Source organism: Watersipora subatra, chromosome 9 (assembly GCF_963576615.1).
Source record: "Watersipora subatra chromosome 9, tzWatSuba1.1, whole genome shotgun sequence".
NCBI classification, from domain to species: Eukaryota; Metazoa; Bryozoa; class Gymnolaemata; order Cheilostomatida; family Watersiporidae; genus Watersipora; species Watersipora subatra.
This window is the reverse complement of record NC_088716.1, coordinates 37,103,570-37,126,570: the sequence shown is the minus strand read 5'-3', so window position 1 is coordinate 37,126,570 and position 23,001 is coordinate 37,103,570. Positions and strand designations below refer to the sequence as shown.

At 37.2% G+C, this 23,001-nt stretch overlaps 2 protein-coding genes and 1 long non-coding RNA gene across 3 annotated transcripts in view; 2 read left to right on the top strand and 1 right to left on the bottom strand.

Moving 5' to 3' along the window:
- The window catches only part of LOC137403996 (roquin-1-like), a 66,020-nt gene extending 63,430 nt beyond the window's left edge, over window positions 1–2,590 (bottom strand). Inside the window, exon 1 of the mRNA XM_068090150.1 lies at window positions 2,459–2,590. The gene's annotated coding sequence lies outside the window, so the exon portion shown is untranslated. The remainder of the gene's footprint in view (window positions 1–2,458) is intronic.
- Window positions 2,591–2,911: 321 nt separating this feature from the next.
- Window positions 2,912–6,252, top strand: LOC137404577 (uncharacterized). The gene is made up of 2 exons (XR_010979706.1): window positions 2,912–3,035; window positions 6,073–6,252. It is a non-coding gene; the product is annotated as an uncharacterized lncRNA (long non-coding RNA).
- Window positions 6,253–19,718: 13,466 nt separating this feature from the next.
- LOC137405023 (general transcription factor II-I repeat domain-containing protein 2A-like) lies at window positions 19,719–22,258 on the top strand. Its single transcript, XM_068091248.1, has 2 exons — window positions 19,719–19,789; window positions 21,784–22,258. Exons 1-2 carry the CDS (start codon window positions 19,719–19,721, stop codon window positions 22,256–22,258), a joined length of 546 nt encoding a protein of 181 aa, XP_067947349.1.
- Window positions 22,259–23,001: the final 743 nt, after the last annotated feature.

Genomic DNA, 23,001 nt, shown 5'->3' with positions numbered 1-23,001 from the left:
GAGGGACAATTTGCAACGTGTCTCCAACTTACCTCTCTATTCTTATGAAGGGGAACAACTCGAGTAGCGTTGAAGCTGCAGTTTGATACAAACCTTATTGACATATCTAAAAAACAATCCTCACAGTGAACCACTTAATTTCTCGACAATATTGATATAATGACCGCAAACTATATCTTTGCCATTTAGAGCTTTCTATATGGAAAACTTAGAATTATTCAATAAATATAAAAAAATTTTTTAGCTGAAAATAATTTATGGATAGGCTAAGCCAATATATTTCTCAAAGTTTGTCTGCATGTAGTTCGGTATGTCCAGCTACAGCTATTAAAACCTTGGAATTAAAATTTCGCATACTGAATGATTTGAACACACGGGATTGAAATCTCAAGTTTGAAATCCAAGCGCTCTACCATTGAGCTATATATGTCGTGTTGATCAAAGATGTTATCATATACCGTATAGCATATGCATTTGAATCTTGATGTATTATTTGAAACTATGAATTCTATTAACTCCATGAAATGCGATGGTTTTTCATGTTTTCTCTTTCTTCTATTTTTGGTTTTTCGTAAGATTTAATTGCTAAAAATCGCAGTCAAAGCTAATTTTTTTCACACAAACAATTGTATTATCTCCATAAGAAGAGCCTCAACATTCTTTTTCTCTGTTCGGTCAGACAAAGGCAGTACGATCTCTCATTTTTATATTTGTATCAGTATCGCGAGGTATCAGTATCGTCGTATTCAGTTTTGATGATTAGCCTCTGGTGGAACCGTGACCTTTTATGCACACACACTTCTATGTAAGAATTGTTATTATTAATTTAACATGTTTAGGATTTTCATTTTGCTTTCTTCCTTCGTATTCTTTGTATAATTACCGAATCACATTTTATTGTAATCATGGAAAAACATTCTTAATTTAGCTACTCCTTGCTAATTATTTTACACTTACATTTAAACTTTATAATTGTCTTATTTATTTTTTACTTCATTTGACCTGCACAAAACATTCTCTTCATGATATGAAGTTTGAAAGTTACAGTTGTTTGACAAAGTTTGAAAATATTTACAGTTGTTTTTATTTTCTCTCCTAATTTATTTCAACTACACCAACTACGTTGCCCGAGTAATAAAAAGTCTTTGAACAGAAAATTGATTTGTATTCAACATGTAACAACATTTGCCAATCTAACTTTTAAACTAGATATCGTGAGAAAAGTGTTGTTACATGTTGAATACAAATCAATTTTCTGTCCAAAGACTTTTTTATTACTCAAGCAACGCCGGGTAGTACAGCTAATGCTAACATATAAAAAGAAAAATTTTATTTCCAGACCAACATGCATAGGCCCCATATGTTTTATTTTGCAGGAGAAGTTTGTCGTAATTGTTATACACAGTGTTCTGAAGTTCATAGCCAACACTTTTCAAGTTTTTCTCGCTCAGATAATGGGAAACAGTCCCAATATCGACAAGTCCGAACCTAGACAAGTCCCAATCTCGACAGAGGTTGGTCCGAATCTAGACAAAGGTTGGTCCGAACATCGACAAAGGCTGATGCAGTTTTACAATAATTTAATTTTCAACAAATAATAAATGTCTTTTTGCAGTTCTATCCTCACTTCAAAAAATAAAAATCAAAGCTACTCACTGAAGTTTAGATTTCAAATAAAACATTTTGCTACCATAACAGTCAACCATATTTATGATTGTTACTTGTTTTAGCATTCGTTCTATATTTAGGTTGAGCAAAATATTGTTAGGCCTACATAAGCTGGGGAGTGCGGCATCAAATGGATCACAAGATATTTTTGTGCAAATAAATCTTTTACATATAAATCGCTTATTTACTATGAAAATAGTAGATGGTAAAATAGTAAAACTGCTGTCGAGATTGGACCAGCCGTTGTCGATATACAAACTCGTCGAGTTTCAAACCAGTCGAGGTTCGGACTATAAACCCAGATAATTAGTGGGAATTTAAATTTTTTGGCTAAAAATAAATTTCTAGAAAACATAATTCTAAAACTGAAATTTACTATGAAATTCAAGGACGTGTCAACACGCTCCATTGGGTGTTTCAACGTATCCCATACCGTAGCACGTTGACACACCAATTATACAATTTGTGATATTTTTTAAAGTATACGACCAGCAGAATTGGCATTTGGCATACATCCGTAAAACGCATTTCTGCATCTTATGTGATTATTTAAACAATAGTCCCCACCCTTCCCTATGCAACTGATTTGATTTTAAACAAAATTATTTGGGAACAGCTCTAGTACACCCTATAACCTATCGTCACACAAAAATGCTAACAAAGAGAACAAGAAAATTGTTTGCCTTAATCCTTGTCAGCTATTAGTCCCCTATATAGCTTAGTTCCTGTTCCAGAAGCAAAATTGCTGACGCTATATCTCACTCAATAAAATTTTGGAAACGTGCAGTACCCCTGATGTGGTGAGAAACTCTTTTGCACCGTTGGTATAGTATGAATGTCTTTTATGTTTAACAGTTATCTGTGTGTAGATCTGACTAAATTATATCTTAAGCTTGTTGTATGATGCGAAAAACAAATTTCCATTTATTCTGAACGGCGACGGATATCGAAATTGTAGATTACAGAAATTTCGGCCATATGAAGATTTGGCTACAAGAGGTTTTGCCTTTCAACAATTTGGCAGTGAGACGTTTCGTCCACAAGCGATTTGAGATCACGATTACGATTCCTAGAGTTAACGCTTACAAGTGATTACGCCTACAAGTAATTTTGCCTACAGATTATCCCCACAAGTGATTTTACCTAAAGCAAATTACGCCAACAAGTGATTTTGCCTACAGAGGTATACGTCTACAAGCTGAGAGACTACAGTCTGGAGGCCACAGGGCACTTTCGTGTCAACAGGTGGCAGAAGATGGGGTCTATGGTAGCTTAATACTTTTGCCATATTTCTAATTTAATCATTATGAATCCGGCCTCCTACTGCTATTTTAGCCAATAAGCTAGGGGTTATTGGTCAATAAACAGTGAGTAGTAATACAAAAATAAAAATTTTTCTTACGCTTTGTGCAATCAGTCGATCCAGCGAATCAGAGCCGTAGACCTGCATTCCCATCATGTTGTAGTACGTGGATATTACATTACGTTGTTCTCATCAAGGGTATTCTTTGGAGATACCCTTCCATCAAGAGGCTTCTCTCGTCAGCATCTAATGAGAGCAATGATATACAGCCCCCCATGGGGACCTGTATATCATTGATGAGAGTCAATTACCAAGCAGCAATATAGCAGTGGGCAATTCAACCATCAATCATGCCACCAGATCCCACAAACCATGGCTGGAGTAAAGGCGATGATGGGATTTCTACGCAATGGTTTCCTGATTGACACAAAGCTATTCCTAAGCAGTTTGTTCAATGGACCAGCTGCTCATGCAAAAAGAGTAGACGTGAAAGCCAATGCTCTTGCTAAACTGCATCTTTAGTTTGCAAAAATCTATGTGCTGTGTATACTGCAGTAATGAAACAACCGACGAGATTGAAGATGGTAATCATATAGACAGTGATGATGAGCTTTAAAGTTTTATTTGCAACAAAGTTCACATTACAATTATTTGGTATCGAAAAATTCACCATGTCTTACTGTGTTGTAGGTGCAAAATATGTGGAAATGAGATTACAAGCTAAAAAATGAACAGTTAATTGTAGCCATCCTGAAAACGCTGTAGATTAGAATCGCTTTCCAAAACGGCACAAATGGGCTGTAGCTGAACAAGATGGCTTCTGTTTACACTTTCATGCAACCTCATTCGTCAAAATATTTTTACAAATACACTTCATGCATTCAAAAAACCATGTTTATTGTCCTTATGCGTCTATTTCACCATCATTGCAATGATGTCATTTGAGCACTGATATCTCAAAACCCTCCGTAAAAATTCGTTTAATTTTTTAATCTTAGCTCGAAAGAGTGCATATTATCCTCTGATGAACATGAGGAGCCTGTTGGTCCCCTGTGATAGTTGAAGAATGCTGCGGAGATTATTCGCGCTGTTTGGCAGAAAGTATGGGTCACATGATCAGATTACGACTAGATGATTAGACCAAGCCGAAACAAAACTGTAAAGTCGCGAGCATCTATATTTGATGCAGGCTTTTCGGTAAAACCCCGAAGTGTTTGACATAAACTAGTGCTACAAGACGTTTTATATTGAGCCTTTTATTGGCCTTTCAATTCAACACGTGTCAGAACAATAACCAAATTGTCAGAGAAATAAATTGATTTCAAACTACAGCGTTTTTCTGGTGGCGACGATTAACTGTTCGTTTTCGAGCTTTTAAGAGCTTGTAGTCACATTTCCACATATCTTGCACCTACAACACAGCAGAGTAAAACATGGTGAATATTTTGACACCAAATAACTCTAATGTGAGTTTTGTTGCAAGTCAACCTTTAAGATTATGTGTAATAGTTGTATTAAATACTTTGCAATATGCTTTTGAGAATCAATTGAAAGTTTTCAATGTATCATGATAAACAGACTGTGTACCTTGGTGAACATGCTATATCATACAATAAGCATACACTGTACCATAATACACATACGAAAGCCTATGATATTCAATAATTATCCAGAAAGTTAGTTATTATCACACATAATGCACTAACAAGGTTTCAACGTGCTACCAGTACAATACCTAGGTATTTCAGTCCCAAACATTTTACTGAGTAAATTGTTGTAAGGCTATAATGTCAAATAATTTGTACCACGAACAGAGACTGAACACTGAGATTTTACAAATAATCCTTTCCCCGGACAACCCGTCAAGTCTAGTTTCCTTTAACTCAATGTAATAAAGTCTCGTTCTCATTACTGTACTTGGAACAGCTTGACAGCATCACATTCTGAGTTAAAGTCTTGTTGGTAAATCATGGACCTGTGAGGAGGATGTAATAAGGTTGTTAGTAAACTTCATCTTGCGGTTTAGTGTTATTTGTGTCATAGATGGTGGCAGTTACGCGAATGCGTTAAATCCATACTGTTAAAGAATACCACAGAGCTACAAAAAGTGGAAAGCTTAATTTTAAGTGCGAAAAGTGCTTTACATGTGAGTTTGCAGTGTATGTTTGGACTGTAACTACACATAATTAGAAGCTGTGACATCTCTCAAACTGGCTCTTTGTAGAAGTTTGCTTGTGAATTGTGCTACAATTATTTAAAATCGATAATGCTTTTTAGATGAAAAGGCACACTTCTAGGCGCATAGTTATATTTCTATTTCATTAATGACGATCAACCAAAATAGAAAAAGCCATTTTCTATTGGTAACATGACGCAATAACAAAATATATCATACGGTTATTTACCAGGATCGTGACAACAATGCTGATAGATTGGAGTCCATAAGGAGAGAAAGTGCCATTGCACAGAACCTAATTATGAGCGCTTAAAAATAGAACTTCAATGTATAATTTGGAGGAATTGGGCTACTTTTGTACACACTACAGTGCATATGCTCAGTACACATCCTTGTAGTATTTTACTTGCTAAAGTATTCCTCATTTCATCAATTGAATCAATACATATACTACAAGCTTATGATCTATTTTGCAAAAAATACAAACATTATCCAGTACAGATGTATTTGTTCCATTTTCTCATTCATCACATATAAGAACCACCATATCAGTGGTACATATTGAAATGGTAGTATTTGTACTTGTACTAGTATTTGTTTAATAACGTATGTATCGTCGTTTCACTCTCATCCGACTGTTATCATTATTTCTCAATCGACTGCTCTCTCAATCGACTGCTTTCTCAATCGACTGCTTTCTCAATCGACTGCTCTCTCAATCGACTGCTCTCTCAATCGACTGCTCCCTCAATCGACTGCTCTCTCAATCGACTGCTCTCTCAGTCGACTGCTCTCTCAGTCGACTGCTCTCTCAATCGACTGCTCTCTCAATGTTCTACAAAATAGAGTAGAAGGACATGAAAAAAGCTATGTGTCCTTTTGAGAATATTGGAAAGTATCATGTTATGCAATTTACTTTCTCTAGCTCGATACATCAGGAACTCAACACTGAGCGTGGGATAAGAGGATTTGCACAGAGTGATGAGGAGAAAGATGGCAACAATTATAAACAAGTTTTGTATCATGTGACTACTATTGACCTCTGACCCTTTCATGTGTTTTACTTTTTTACTTGTAATTAATAAATAGAGATGGTTGGCCTCTAGATGTAAAGCAATAAGCACGGTTACATTAATTAGTGATACACCTCGATACACTACGTTAAACTACTATAATAGGCCTACACTGCAGAATATACACACAATAACAATCATACTCGATTTGTAAGCGTTTTGGCAATTTGTAAAGTTGGTATCTTTGGTAAACATAAATTTGATAATATTCACTCAACAGAACCTTAACCGTAGAGTACTAAGTACTAGAGTATGAGTTGCTCAGCTGTGACTGGTTGTCTAAAGATTGGTTGTGTAATATGTTAAAAGTGAAAGCACTGCAAAAAATTGTCAGTGTGGTTTACTGCCGTTTGATAGTGTGTGTGACGATACTATATCATGATAATCATGAAATCATAGACTAGATCAGGGGGTGGGTAACTCCCAAGCCAACAAACCATCTACTGATTATCTAAACCTATGTATGACTGTTGCAATTTACAAGATCTTAAAAGTGAATATACGTATGTACATGTATTTCCTGTAAAGCAGTATACATCCGCAGTGCAAAAAAATTAGCAAATAATCCTACCTACTTTGTGATTGATTATTTGAATACAGAGATTTATGGAATATCATTTTTTCAAAAATATTACATTTATAAAGGAGTTGTATAGTGGTGGGATCACCAAAAAATTTTCTATAATTGGGAATGTCAATTGATTTACATGATGTACATCAAACATATTTTTGATAACGGGAAATTAGACAACCCGCCCTGCAGTGACAAGGGGAGAGCACCTAGCATAAGCTGCATCAAAGTTTATACCAAGTAAGTTCGATACACCTTGACAAGCAATTTGGAATACTAATGATTAGATTTTTCAGACTGGCGTTAATGCAGTCTGATTGTTAGTGATTAAATTATTTTGTAATTGCATGAAAAACATGAAGCGTAACAACTCAAAAATCTGTTATATTTTTGTCAAAACATGCTATTGACAATTCATGTACGAAAACGGTTTGACGATATTATACGAAATTGAGTAAAACCTCCATTCAATGAGCCAGCGGTATATTTAAAAACAAATCATGCAAAGTGTATTAGTTGCGACTATAATCCAAGGATGTGTGGATGAATAATTTAAAAGTTCCATTTCTTCTCGCTGCGTGTTCACCCTTTTTTTCGATCTGTACTTACGAGCAACCAACCAACAATGAGCACCCACACAACAGGTTATGGGCCCAGGAGGGCAATTTTCGACGGTAATAGTGACTCATACAACGTATGGGAGACAAGATTCATCAACTACCTATACACCATAGACGAAAAGCTGGTTAAGGCCATTGAGCCAAAAGAAGAGAATGAAGAAGACGACATGGACTTCGCCAGCAGGAACCGAAGAGCATACGCCGAACTTACTCAGGTACTAGACGAGAAATCGCTGGAACTAATAATGAATGACAATAAGAATAATGGCAGAGCTGCCCTGGCCACACTCCGACAACACTACGTAAGCACTGAAACACAACGTGTACTAACTCTATATGAAGAACTGGCTACACTAAGAATGACTGAGACTGAATACATTACTGACTAAATTTCTAGGGCCGAAAAAGCATCGACTGGACTCAAAACAGCAGGCGAGACAATCTCTGACAACTTATTATTAGCTATGATTTTAAAAGGACTACCAGGCTCATTCAAACCATTCGTAGACGTACACACTCAACTGAACCAACACAAATCTCTATCGGACTTTAAAGCAGCACTACACAACTTTGCCAATACAGACAATTTATGACCTACTACTACTACCGCCATGAAGACAACAACATCTCATACTAGAAGACATCAACCTCATCATCCACCAAGCAGACCTACATCAAACAACAACAACCAAATGTGTTTGGCCTGTGGCACACTACTCACACAACAAAAGACTGCTACTCTAAGACTAAATTGAACTTCAACTACTGCCACCAAAAAGGGCACATTGCTAAAGTTTGCTTCAAAAAGAAGCGGGACGACTTCAAACCTACTCCTGAACACAAAACAGCTACTGCACAACTCCATCAACCTGACTTCACATTCATTACTAAGACCTGCACTGCTACTGACAAGACCAGTCACATGACAGACAAACTACTGGTCGACTGTGGCGAAACCTCACACATAGTCAACGATCCTGACAAATTCATCACATTTGACACCAACTTTGTACCAGACAAACCCTACCTCGAACTAGCCGATGGACAAAGGAGCAACCAACTGGCTACTGCACGAGGAGTGGCTGTGTTCACAGTCACTACCAATCAAGATACTGAACGACAGATCAAACTCAAAGACACTCTACTTGCTCCGACATTTCCTACTAATCTCTTCTCTGTACGGGCAGCAACTGACTCGGGCGCCAAGATCACATTCACACCTAAACACTCCAAACTCATTTCACACGGCGTACACTTCAACATCATCAAAGAAGGACAGCTATACTACCTACATCAACCCACACAACTACCACCCCCAGCACTACCAAACCTCCAACTGGACATGCTACGAAGACGGGCGCTTACATGACGAAGACACTACAAGACTGGCATATCTGACTAGGACTCATGAACTACGAGGACATACGTAAACTCGAGACTGTAACGACTGGAATGACAATTACACAGAAGGACTCTACACCACCCACATGCACAACCTACACACAAAACAAGATAGCTAGACAACCAAAATCACAAGACACATGGACAATACTAGCCACGACGCCACTACAAAGGACTCACTCTGATATATGCGGACCCATACAACCACAATCACGCGAAGGACACCACTATGTCATCAATTACATCGACGAATATTCCAGCATGATATTTACGACACTGCTCTAACACTACAAACATTTCTGGCTGATATTGCACCGATAGGACAAGTAAAGGAGATCCACACTGATAATGGCACAGAGTACCTGAGCAAAAGTTTTCAGGACATTCTACTAGCAAGAGGAATAAAACACACTACATCTACTCCATACACACCTTACCAAAACGGTAAAATTGAATGTTCATGGAGAACGCTTATGGAAATGGCCAGATGTCTCAACACTGACGCAGGATTACCAAAGAAATATTGGACTTACGCTGTTAGACACTCTCAATACCTTAGAAACAGCATACCAGCGCAGAACCAACAGCACAGCTTATCAACTGTTCACTGACAAGCAACCAGACATGAGAAACGTACATCATTTCGGATCACAATGCACATTCTACATCGAAGATCACAAGTCTAAACTGAACAATCGAGGCCAACTTGGCACCTACCTAGGTGTAAACCAGCATAATAAAGGATTCTACGTAATGAACAATCTAATCTGCAGCGTTGTCACCACAAGAAACATTATTGTACACGACACTGTAACCAACCCTGACTATGAAACTACTGAGCCTTCCTACAGTACTGAGACACAGACTGACTCAACTGAGGCCACACACGGTTCAACTGAGGCCACACACGGTTCAACTGAGCCACAGACTGACTCAACTGAGGCCACACACGGTTCAACTGAGCCACAGACTGACTCAACTGAGTCAACTCATGATTTAAAATGGACGACCGAGGACCATTACAATGGTTTCTGGGAAATGACTTCACTAGATACTCAGATGGTACTTATCAGATGAGCCAAGAAAGATATGCAAGATCTATCCTACAAAGATTCAACATGGGAGACTGTAAGTCAGCACGTACACCAGCTGCAATGGGACTTCAACTTACAAACCCGACCGACGAGGAATATAACGCTTCCCTAGACACAAAATTCCCCTACAGACAAGCCGTAGGAAGCCTGATACACTTGATGACTGCAACACGCCCCGAAATAAATAAGTTGGGTAGTATCTAAACTGTCACAATTTCTAGAACGCCCTGGACCTGCACACACCACAGCTGTTAAACGTGTCTTCAGATACATCAAAGGAACTCTCACACACAACCTTCATTTCACCAAGGCAACTGGAACGCTAACAGGATATACGGACTCGGCTGGAGACATCAATGACAGACGATCAACAACCGGATATGTATTCGACCTCGAAAGCGCACCTATCAGCTGGAAGACAAGAAAGCAACACACAGTAGCGCTATCTTCTTGTGAAGCAGAATACTTGGCACTAGCTGAAGCAACTAAATAAACATTATTTCTACGAGGTTTATATGCATCACTAGGTATCGGACAATCGGCACAGACAACACTCCACACCGACAACCAAGGAGCCATCGCATTCACAAAGGACGGTGCTAAACACTCGAGAACAAAACACATAGATGTACGCTATCATTTCGTAAAGGAACAGACGAATATCACCTACAAATATATTGCGACCCAGGGTAATCCAGCAGACTCTATGACCAAACCAGTATCCCGACACAAAATACAGATGCTCGATACACCAACGCTACCCTCACCGACAAAATGGCCATGTTAATATATGTTGGATTGAGGGGGGTGTTGAATAACAATCCAAAAATATATTATGTTTACAATATTATATTTGCGTAGAAGTAATGCGGCAATATTTTCTATTCGTGCTATTATTACACTGAAGTTTCCTGTCTCTCTCTTCCGGTTACAAATTTAATAAAGTTCCATTTCTTCTCGCTGCGTGTTCACCCTTTTATTCGATCTGTACTTACGAGCAACCAACCAACAATGAGCACCCACACAACATATCATCACATCATCACAGGTGGAGCAAGATAGAGCAAATAGCAGCCATCAAGATATTTCTGAGAGGCATAACAAGCAGTAACATAGCAGTCTAATCAATACATTTCAGATCAAATTTTCAGTGTAGGAATTAATCGGTATAGGCTATCAGCCAAGATATAAAAAAGTGCTTAGTTTTTTTATGTGGTGGCCACCTTCTTTCAGACAGAAGATCCCTTCAATTTTTACTAATTCAAGTATGTAGATTTAAAATATGATGAGTGACTCTGGAGTTGATTACCATTTTTTTGTAAAACCAAATTTGTATGTAAATCGGTAGTTATCTCCACCTAGTATATGAACATACGTGATTTTCTGGGCCAAGTAGCAATAAAACTACAAGTTATTACAAAATAGATATTTATTATCATCTCCAAACCTCCAATAGAAACTCTGCACCTAACATGAATAAAAAAAACTTCACACGAACTCAGTACATGGTAGCTTGGCAATTTTGCATGCACATTTGTTGCTCATACAGCCAGTTTTCTTGCACACAACAGATTGTATCACATTATCTGGTGCAAGCACCCCACTGTGCCACTTGGCAGAATAGCCTGCGTCATCATTTTCAAGAGTCCACCCATGATTTTTGCTGGTGGTGCTTTAATGGAAGCTTCAGTTGCAGACTTCCACATTCTGGCAACGTAACCAGGAATGAGAGAATTATATTACGATGTCAATAACACATCAAATCATATGATTTGCGAGCCAGTCATATTCAGTGAACATTACCATCCCTTAACCCATAATAACAATAAGACCACAACACAGCACATCAAATATTTGGATGGTCTCAGGAATGGCACCAAATCAGACAGTTCTCTAAATCATTATTTGAAGAGAAATATGGAAACTGATAGATTGTGATTTGTTTGCAGGTTAATATTATTCACAATCATCACAAACACACAATTAGTCTCACACAGTGAAATATAATTTACCTGTATGCTTATTTCATGCTAAAAGACACTAATTATCAATTACAACATAAAGCCTTCTGGTTACCATAGATTCATTTTACAAGAAAAGACTTAACAAATGAATGGAATGATACATAAAAACAATACAACATCGTTCAAGTTTTACTAGATTTAAACTTTGGCATGCGCATTTTATTGAACTTGAATGAGTGATGTGAAATCTACCATACAGTTTTCTTTCAACAGCAGAGATGTAGGTATTATCTCTGTGGCGTTTCTTGTGATAATGCATCTCTGAAGCAATAGGACCTTTGACAAAGTGCATAAGTATGCGGTTATCTTGCTTCTGTTTTGCTGCATCCTTTAAACCAACTACGGAGCAGAAAACATATGAAACGTCTTTGTGTAACAGTACAATGTTTTGAATTTATAATCTTTGATATGGGAAAACACAACCTTGCTAAACTTCTAAGTGCAGTCTGTTTTTCAGGACTCTTTCTAATCATAGCCCAAATAACTCACCTGCATTAACAGTTTCATGCACGCTCGCATGAGTTTGTCAAGTACTGTCTTCGATTTTACAGACAAGTATCTGGTGTGTTTCTCGCAGACCACACATACTCTCTCCAGTGCAGGCTTACTTGTGGACAGCTTCACGTTACTTGCAGATCTTAATGTTTTCTTTGGCGGAGGGGATACTGAAATGTCTCCTGTGTCATCTGCCACTGACAACTGTGGTAAAAAAGAAAGATAATTTTTCACACTACATGACAAAACAGGGACATAACATGCATTCACAAGCCAAATCAAACTTACTGTGAGGGTAACCCAATTAACCCTTTTTAATCTAACTTCTCAAGAACTTAACTGCAGTGAGTTTGTCTGCACTCTGTGTGAAAGTGAATAAAAGAGATACACTGAGAACCTGACACACAATACAACAGGATCTCAGCAGAATTGGGTAGTGCTACTTAAAATTACCTCTGAGTAGTTCCTCTTTGCTTTCTCAAGCTTGCTTTTATTAACTAGCCTGGAGTAGCAATTCTTGTGAATACTTGCTCTAACCACCAATGAATTTCCTTCTTTCACTCTAGCACACACAGTCTTCTCAGGTTCTTTGTTAAGTTCCATCCATTGCTGGACAGTATTCTGTAGCACTGAGGCTGAATAGTCAGTTCCTTTGGTGCCTTCAAAGTTAGCCACACAAGCCATCACAGACAAACAACACAGATGAATATCATCACGCTTACAGTTCTGTAATGTGATAACTTGACTCGGCTGACCTGTCCCAATTATAGAATGAAATCTGATTGGTTAAGAAGAAAAAATTAATCAATCAAAACGGTGGTTTTGAGAGAAAACAACACCCTATTCATGAGATTTGTTTCATCAATTTGACATAGACCTGGGAATTATACATCGAGACACTTATCAGATTCATAATCAGCACCCTCGAAATACCCTGTAGGTAAAGTTTCATCCATCTGGAAGAAGGTGGTCACGAACTTACAAGATAAATTGGCTTGGCTGATAGCCTAATACATTTCAGATCAAATTTCCGGAGTAGGAATTTTCACAAGCACCAAACTTGACAAAATAACTGCAAGTATCTACAAACTAGGAGTTTACTGATTTAGGTAATCATTAGGTTTTGATGAGAAAAGATTTGTCCTAATGTACATCATATATAAATTAATTAATGTAGAATTAATACAATGTAGAATTAACGGCTACTTGCACATAATTTTTAGGTAAAACCAGTGAAAAGAAACAAATTATTTGCATCAGCAATAAATTACACATACATGTACGTGTTTATGCAAATTGTCACTTTACTAAGACGATAAATTAGATGTAGTCACAGTCAATATGAAACATTTGATGTGGCTCAACTCCATACCATAGCTTCGACTCAATCAATTTCAAATGTATCAAGTTTGTTTCATTAATCTCTATGGTACAACCATTTTTGGTTGGAGGCATTAAATCCTGGAACATTTAAGCAATAGTATTGATATATGCATATACTTGACTAGTTTTCTATATGCCTATACTTGACTTAATACAGCAACTTTTAAAACCATCGAGTATCTGCAAGCTTGAATTTGTGCCCACACTAGTAAAACGACTCCAAATAACGTGGAATACCATATTCATGTTATGTCATTATGGCATGTGGGAGAATCAGATGGCCTAGAAAGTACAATGGACAGTTTTCTGGCAAAAAGAAGCTTCCAAAGACCGCTTAGTCATATTGAGAGGTTGGTAGTATCATCTTTTAAATTTTCACCTATTCGTTGTTATATCTCAGTTTTATCTAGTATTTTTCTGCTTTGTGTTCAAAACAGCAGTTAATCAGTTTAATGGCATTCCTTAATATTTGCAGGTAATTACTTACTGGTGCCACAACCACACCTGTGCCAGAAAATCAGGATGATATCATTACACGTGAAGGGTAAGTAAACTCTACACAAGACATGTGTCATATTATTTGTTAATGTCTATATTTTAATCTTGTTTATGTTTTAATAGAAATTAAAATCTATAATAAAAATTATTTCAAAATTATCAGTTACTGTAAACAGCAGTTTCTTAAAAAAATGATATAGCCATTACCAAGCACACATCTTTATTTGCAAGAAAAGAATAATATATTAAGAAACTAAAAAGTGACAAATTGTGATAGTGATTTAGTGATTTTTGCAAGATACAGAACAAATCAACCCTAGCTAGGTTTATATATATCTTCATAGCGGGTGTTCAACAACAGCAAAACTCCGACAGAAAACTCTCAAACAGCTTGTTGAGAGAGTCTAGTGCTAATTATTTGCCCGCTACATACCGCATAAAATGATGCTCGGTAGGCTAAGAAACGAGGTATAAATGAACTCCATGTTAGTGCCAAGAAAGTGGTCAAAGATGAGCTGATGAACTTATTTAATAACACTGAGCCTCAACAGCTACCAAACCCAGAGAATACAGTGAGAGCAGTGAATTATCACCGTCAAAAACTCCGCCCACAACACTCGTCGCACTTCAAGTTCGAAGTAAGTTATTTTTTGCCAAGAAGTTTTGTAAATACAATAGAAGCTTATTTCTTTATTCAGGATGAGCATCAAATTTTTTGCTAGCTTAAGACTGATTTAATACTGTACACAGAGAACAAAACCTAGTTTTTCTTCACATTGCTACAATTTTCCCATGGTTGAACTGGTTGGGTAATCATAACGAAACATTTGAAAAGCTGAAATTCTTTACCTGGAAAAATGCAGTCGGTGTCTTGAAGAAGCTTAATTTAAGATTAAATCTTCATAGGACGCAACGCCATTATTATTATTGTCATTATTGTCTCATGTCTTGATATGATCATTAAACATACTCCAATGGAGTTTGACAAGGTTTACTTGCGGAGAAATTAGGAAAACATATATTGCAAAAAGGTTCTTCTGACAAGCATGTGCTGTAGAAAAAACAGCTTAAAATTTTGTGAATTTTCAAGAAACCGTCAGCAACGTAAAAGAAACAAATCTTTTGGCTTTAATAAACATGGCTGATGTTTTTTTTGCAACACGACAACAAAAACTAAATCATTAGGGTCAAGTGGGGTAAGTACACCATCAAAAAAGGGTAATTCAATTTCGCAGTCTTACTGCTTTGCTTTAACTAAACATTTGAGTATAATACTGGTCATTGTGAAACTCCAGAATGTTCTGAGCAAGAATATCAGCACAAAAAGCCTGTTAATTAAATATCATTGCTTTATATGAAGCGCTAAAAAATGTGTGTCTAGGTGGTGCATTTACCCCATATACAGGGGTAAGCGCACCACCTAGTCTTCTTTGCCATTGTTATGCATTGGTTGATAAACAGAGGCAAATGCACCAAATTGCTGATATTGAAATTATATAAAATTCAATAGAGATGAAAAAAAAAGTTTTTTTGAGCTTGTACCGCACCACTGAAATGTTGATCGTATTGAACATTAAAAATTTAAAAATTAGCAATCCTATACCATTGCAATTCAAGTGACCAGTTTTACTCAAGTGAACCACAAATTTGACATAGACTAACTCAAAAGTATACCAACAAAGACTATAGAGATTGGAGAACTTAAAATGAGATTGAACCGTCTCTTTTGATGGAGAACTACATGTTTGCTGGGTGGTGCACTTGCCCTGCTCTTGTTATATATTAAGGTGCACATAGGTTAATGTTGATGTGTACTACATAGGTGCACTTGCCCCTGTCTCTAAAATTATCAGGGGTAAGTGCACCACCCCATTTAAAATAATACAAAATTATTTGTTTGGATTAAAACAAGAAAAAAAGTATTCTATGGACAGACACCAGTTGCACTCAATAGTTAGCCAAAACAAATATCCACTAAAATGAAAGTTATAAAATTATCAGTGAACAGCTCTAAATTTAAAGCCAACTACTTAAATAGCGCATTTACGTTTTTGTTGCTCACTTCACAAAAAATTTGAAATCCAGAATGCAGGGACTATAGCTTCCTGTGGAGGGTCATGGGTAATAGTCCTGCAACTCATAGACAGCTATGCAGGGATTGGCTGATAAAATATCAACAGCTGGTGCACTTGCCCCAATGGTGCACTTACCCCACTTGACTATACTTATCCAACAGGTTTATATAAAGTTGTCAAAAACATTTATGACATTCCCGTAAACGTAGGTAATTTCCACTGGATCCAAGCTGTCTACAGAAAGATACAGACACTAGACTTAGTGACTTTATTAGAAAATGACAGTAAGATAAAACAAGCTATCAAAAGATTTTTAGCCTCATCTATGCTGCCCGCTTAACATAGTGAGGAATGTCGGACCAAATTGGCAAAAAAGATGCTAGACTGACAGATTTAGCCAAATATATCAGGTCCATCTAGATCACACCAACTACATTGTACATGGCCACCAACTTCATGGTCTCAGTTCATGAGGCCTACAAGAATGAACAACGATGTGGAAGGTTGGCACTGACAGTTCAACACGAGGGCATTCAGAAATGGTGCCCCAAACATATATAAATTAATTATAGAACCGTATAGACATGCTAAAATGACAGTGATTAAAGGAATGCTCATTTCTGCTGATAAAATTACAAAAAAAGGTGAGAAATTCGTCTGCAACGGTTCGGGGAAAGCTGATGAAGCTGTGACGAGATTATGATGAACGGGACTTAACAACTTCGAGCCTGCTGAAAGCATGTAGTCACCTTGCTGGTAACAACCTTCCATTTGATTCATCGCATTGTATCTTCAAAATGATCACCACAGGTTTTTCTTCCTGAGTGCTTTTTTATCTTCGGATCAAACCGGTTGAAAGAATGTTTTACAACAGGATGGTGGCTACTCCTATAGATTCCACTATAAATAATCATACGAACTTGCAAATAAAATGCCTTTTTCAAGAGTTTTAAAATAAGGCTCTAACTTGACTATCGACCTAAATCTAGTGATTAAAAAATATGGAGATTGTATCCAAAGCAGCAACAGAAAAAGATGAAAGGTTACAGGTGAACTCATTTGGCTGTGCAATAAGCAGCGACAGTAGGCTACAATGTTTGACAGTCCAAGACATACCAATGAATAGCGGAAAGACTTTGAAGTTATTGAAATGGGCTTCGATAATCAACCTTCTCCCGAACTTGGCAACTAATATAAGAAAAGTTGAAAAGATCTATATGAAATAGCGTAGAACATTATTTTAGAGCTCTTAATGAGTAGACTGGCAAATGTGAATTGTCATACCAATCGATAAAACAAAAGACAGAACTATTATTGAAATCCTAAAAACTCTGCAAGCAAGAGCTAGAAATGGATGTGGTATGTTCAATTGAAAGCACTTCGATATGCCACAAGAAGTAGAGGTCATCTTTAAGGAGCTTTTATGCTGCTATTGGGCCAATTCTCAACTTTAATTTAGATAGTAGCTTGAGATACGAAATCTAAGCAAGATTGTACCCCTAGGAGATGTGGTTTGTAAACGCACACATCTGATTGTACTCAGCTCTTGAATCAGGTGAGGATAAAAAACAATATGCTCATTGTGGGAGTAGCAAAAACAGAATGATTTGTAGTGTTATTTAAAACATCTGAGCCTGAACAATGATTCTTAAGATACATACATGAGAGGTAACCAGAAAAATAAGATTTTACCAATACTTGATTCAATACAGGACATTTACGACTTTAATTCACTCTTATTTAGTACCAATATACAGTTTTGTGAACATGCAACTGTGTTTATACCCTGCACAACATTACCAACTCACTGTAAACAACAGCAGCTGTGCCTTTTTTGTCAGCATGAATCTTTAGAGCTAAATGGCATGGGTCAGTAAATATAAAGTAGGCCTTGATGTTTTTTAGTAGTAGGTGGAGCCAATTGCCGGTATTAGTTCCTAAACTAATGTTACAGTAACCTTGCTGTTTGTTTACAGTTTAAAGATGGTGACTACACCATTATAATGTATACTGTACATGCATTCAGTGATTGAGGAGATCTTCAAGAATACATGAAAATGAGCTGAGACACACGGTGAAATATGTGGTCGACCAGCACGGTAAAAGCTTTATTGTTCCACTCGATGCCGTCATGCCGGTAAGCGTCTATTGCTTTGAAACTGTGGTTACTTACAAGTTTACACATGTATATACATATACATGTATATAATAGTTCAAGCGTACATTATATATGCTTGCATTGAGCCATTCGTGACAGAATTCGTTGCATGTATAGCAAGCGTGATTTCAGTAGTATTCATTCCACAGCTGAGATTATCATTGGTTGTTTGCATGGATTTTTCATGACATCATATGATTGATAATTTTCCTTTTGCATTTGCTTATGACCAAATTATTCTGCCGAAAATTACCAGGCTTAAATATGTACGATGTATGTGAATCTTTACCAGTTACAATTGTCGTTATAGGGCTAAGGACAGTAATTAAGATTCACAGATGTTATTTCTTATTCAACATTGTCGGATTCTGATTAATGTTTACAGATGTCCAAGCTATAGCCAGGTCCTGAACCCTAATTACTGTTTGTAGAAGATAATCCCCTGCATCATGCTCATCAGTAAACAGTGGTTTGGTGTAGTCACTCAAAATCGCCACCTTATCCAGCGGCCAGAAAGATTTAATGCCCGTTGTGCAGTATGGCACAGAGAGATATGCTCAAGTTCTCCACATTTCTGAGAAACATCCTTGAATGTCAATTACGAATATTGGAGCTTCATACGGATCAGTAAAGGACTTTGAAAGTTTGAACCTAGCTATTCCTCACAGCACTAAGCGTGCCATAACCAGTGAGCAGAATACAAGAATGCTACCTAAATATAAAAAATAGCAGCGTCAGCTGAAAAATATTCACTAACTTTAATATGCTTTAAATATTTTTTGGGCGCATTCCAGTGTAATTGCTTGGTCTAAGTAACATGTATCATTTCTTTATTATGTCAATCACATTTCTCTGAAATTTTATTTTAACTAAATTGGATGTCATAAGCACGCTATGGTTGAAACCAATTCTACCACTAGTTTGTGTGGAAAAAGTATTCCACAACTCAACAGTGGTCTCTTTGAAAGCTTAGAGAAACATTCTGGCAAAAAGCTGGTAGCGGCGGTTGAATCAGTTCAAGCACAAAATGTCTCTACCAATTGTGGTTTATTTGCAATTATATACTTGGTTGAAACCTTATTTGGAACTAGCCTTCGCAAAACTACATTCGATCATCAGAAACTCAGGGCTTGTGTTGTGACCTGCTTCCAGCAGGATGGTTGAACCCAACACTCTAGAATGGAACAGCCACCAAAGGTCAGACAGACTAGGGCCTACACCATCGACAAGATAATAACACACGTGACAAGGTAAGAAATCATTGAAACAACCATGTGAATAATCACATCATTTTTTCACATACATTAATAAAACTCTGAGTACAGATGAGGAAGTTCACAATAAGTTCACTAACAAGAATCGTGAAAGAAAGCTTTAGTGACGTTGCCCGTAACACAGATTTTCTATGTGTATCTTAACCCAAATATTGACTCATATCGGCCATTGAATCTATTGTATCTTGTGTAGCTTAAGGAGTTAGCTTGTCACCTTGCAATAAGCGTTTTACGGTAATTGTGTTTCCCATGAGTTAATGGCTAATCTGTAAGGATACTGGTTTGACATCGTTTAGTGTTGTATTACATAGTAATGTTACGAGATCAGAACAAAATAGCAATACAGTTTTATTCAGATCTGGCTGAAGATTCTCCTCAACCTCCCCTATCCTAGTCTAGGATCACAAAATACTTGGCTTACAGATCTGCAGGTGCTGCTGCAGCTTTTGTTGTTTATAAACTGTACAGGTTCATTTCTCACAACATTGGATGTCTTAATACATTATTTTAGTTTATCATTATAGAGGCTGAATTTAAAAACTCCAAGGTATTTCTTGCAAAGAATGAGATGAATAAAATAACTTATGGGTTTCACCTCAAGAAAAGATAATGAAGAACTCCATTTCAACTTACTATTGTCTCGAAAAGTTATAAAAGGTAAAGAACCATGGGTGAATATTAGTTAGGACAGGGTTTCGGGAACCTAGTTTCGCAAGCCATATGTGGTTCTTTTGATGGCTGCATATGGCTCTCTCAGAAAAATCAGCAAGCAGTGAAATTGGCCATTCAAAACAAATCTAGTAGACTTAATTTTACTTGCACTCTCAGCCGCAGCCATGCTCACGAAGGCCTTAACCTCACCGCAGAGCTAGTTATAACGTAGTCCTTGAAAGCAGTGAGTATGCTACTATTGCGTTATATATCTAAATGGCTATTATTCGTAGGTAAAACCGAGACAATAAGCTAGTTACTCATAGCTCCACCTACTTGCTAAAAAGGTCAATGTTATTTTATTGACTGGACAAAACGTAATCCTGTCACATTGAAGATAGCACAATTTGAGCCAGAGATTTGCTAATTGTTTTCGCAGACGTGGCATATGGCTTCAGATGTACATTTACAATCATAGTCCTACCTTTGTGTAAGCAACATTTTGCATTTCAATTTATATGTATTATTTATAATATAAAAATAATAATAATAAATTAATATTGGGCAAAAAAATAATATTGAAAATTTTTCTTTAAATAATAATATAAAAAAATTATGAAAAAAGTATCGTTAGACTCCTTTGTCCGTGTGCAAAGGGGTCCGCATTGCGGCTTGTTGTTTGGTCAAGACGTGAAGCTGCTACGTTTTCTGGCATTGTCAGCTAATTAATAATTTTGAAGCCCTTTTGAAAGATGGCTAAAAGTAAAAAGGCAGAGTATCGTACTTTTCAGCAAGGAATGGACAGAGCAATTTGAATTTGCGGAAAGAGTAGGCTCTGCAGTATGTCTAGTATGCAATGACAAAATCGCATCTATGAAACGTTCAAATATAAAGCGGCACTTTGGCACGCGTCATACTACATTTGCATCGAAATATCCTGAGGGGGGGCAGCAGGAAGAAAGCATGTCAAGATCTATTGTCAAGAGTGCAAGCTAGTTAATCGCAACTCTGTGTTTGAACCCATCAAGGTGACTGGAACTAGGTGTTGGCGCTTCAGCAAATGTGCGAAACGGAAAGCCTTTCACAGATGGGAAGTATGCCAAAGCATTTACGTTTGATGTAACAAATGAATTTTTTGACGACTTTTCAAATAAAGACATGCCTCTGTCAGCAAAAACTGTTCACGATCGTCCCATCATGCTGTAAAATCAAATTGAAACAACTTAAGTCAAAGACATAAATACGGCAACATTTTTTTCTCTTGCTGTGGATGAGTCCACAGATGTAAACAATTTATCCCAGTTCAGCGTGATTGCAAGGTATATTGTCGGTGACACGCTGCATGAGCAAAGTCTTGGTGTTTTACCTATGAAAGGGACAAGAGGGGAAGATTCATTCAAGTTCTTCATTGAGTTCTCTAAAGAAAGAAGTTTACCGATGAATAAGCTTGTTTCTGTGTGCACTGACGGTGTTCCGTGCATGGTGGGGAAAAATAGAGGATTTGTGGCGCTTCTTCGTGAACATGAAAAGAGGCGCATTTTAAGTTTTCACTGCATCCTACACCAGGAGGCGCTTTGTGCTCAGATGTGTGGCGGGCTACTTGGTGAGGTGATGTCGCTGGTCATTCAGGGGATCAACTTTATTGTTGCCCGAGCTTTAAATGATCGCCAGTTTAAAACACTGCTGGACGAAGTTGTGAATAATTATCCTAGTCTGATTCTGCACAGCAAAGTGCGCTGGTTGTCAAGAAGAACGGTTCTCAATCGCTTTGCGGCTTGTCTGAGCGAAATCTAGGCTTTTTTGCAATGAAAAATGTCGAGCATCCTGAGTTAGCTGCCACTGAGTGGCTCCTGAAGTTTTCCTATCTCGTGGACATGACTGAACATTTAAACCAGCTCAATGTGAAAATGCAAGGCGTTAGAAATACAATCTTATCCCTGCAACAAGCAGTGCTTGCATTTGAAAACAAGCTAGAAGTTTTCATCAGCGACAATGACACAGGTGGTTTACTACACTTTGAAAAATTAGGAGAGTTTAGAGATGCATGCACAGCAAGTGATCCTGCTCAACATCTTGATCTTATACATACTACACACTGCATAAATGATGTTTGGTAGGCTAAAAAACAAGGTATTAAGGAACTCCATGCTAGGGCCAAGAAAATGGTCAAAGATGAGCTGATGAACTTATTTAATAACACTGAGCCTCAACAGCTATTAAACCCAGAGAATACAGTAAGAGTAGTGAATTATCACCATCAGAAACTCTGCCCACAACGCTTGTCGCATTTCAAGTTCGAAGTAAGTTATTTTTTGCCACTAAAGTTTTGTAAATACAATAAAAGCTTATTGCTTTATTCAGGATGAGCACTAAACTTTCGCCAAGTTAAGACTGATTTAATATTGGACACAGAAAACAAGCCCTAGTTTTTTTCACATTGCTACAACTTTCCCATTATTGTAACACCATTATTATTATTGTCATTATTGTCGCATATGTCTTGATATGATCATTATCCATATTCCAATGGGGCTTGA

Coding starts and splice junctions, on each gene's coding strand:
- LOC137405023 (XM_068091248.1), top strand. CDS start 19,719: ATGGAACAGCCACCAAAGGTCAGACAGACTAGGGCCTACACCATCGAC. Junction 19,790..21,783: donor ATAATAACACACGTGACAAG/GTAAGAAATCAT, acceptor CGTGATTGCAAG/GTATATTGTCGGTGACACGC.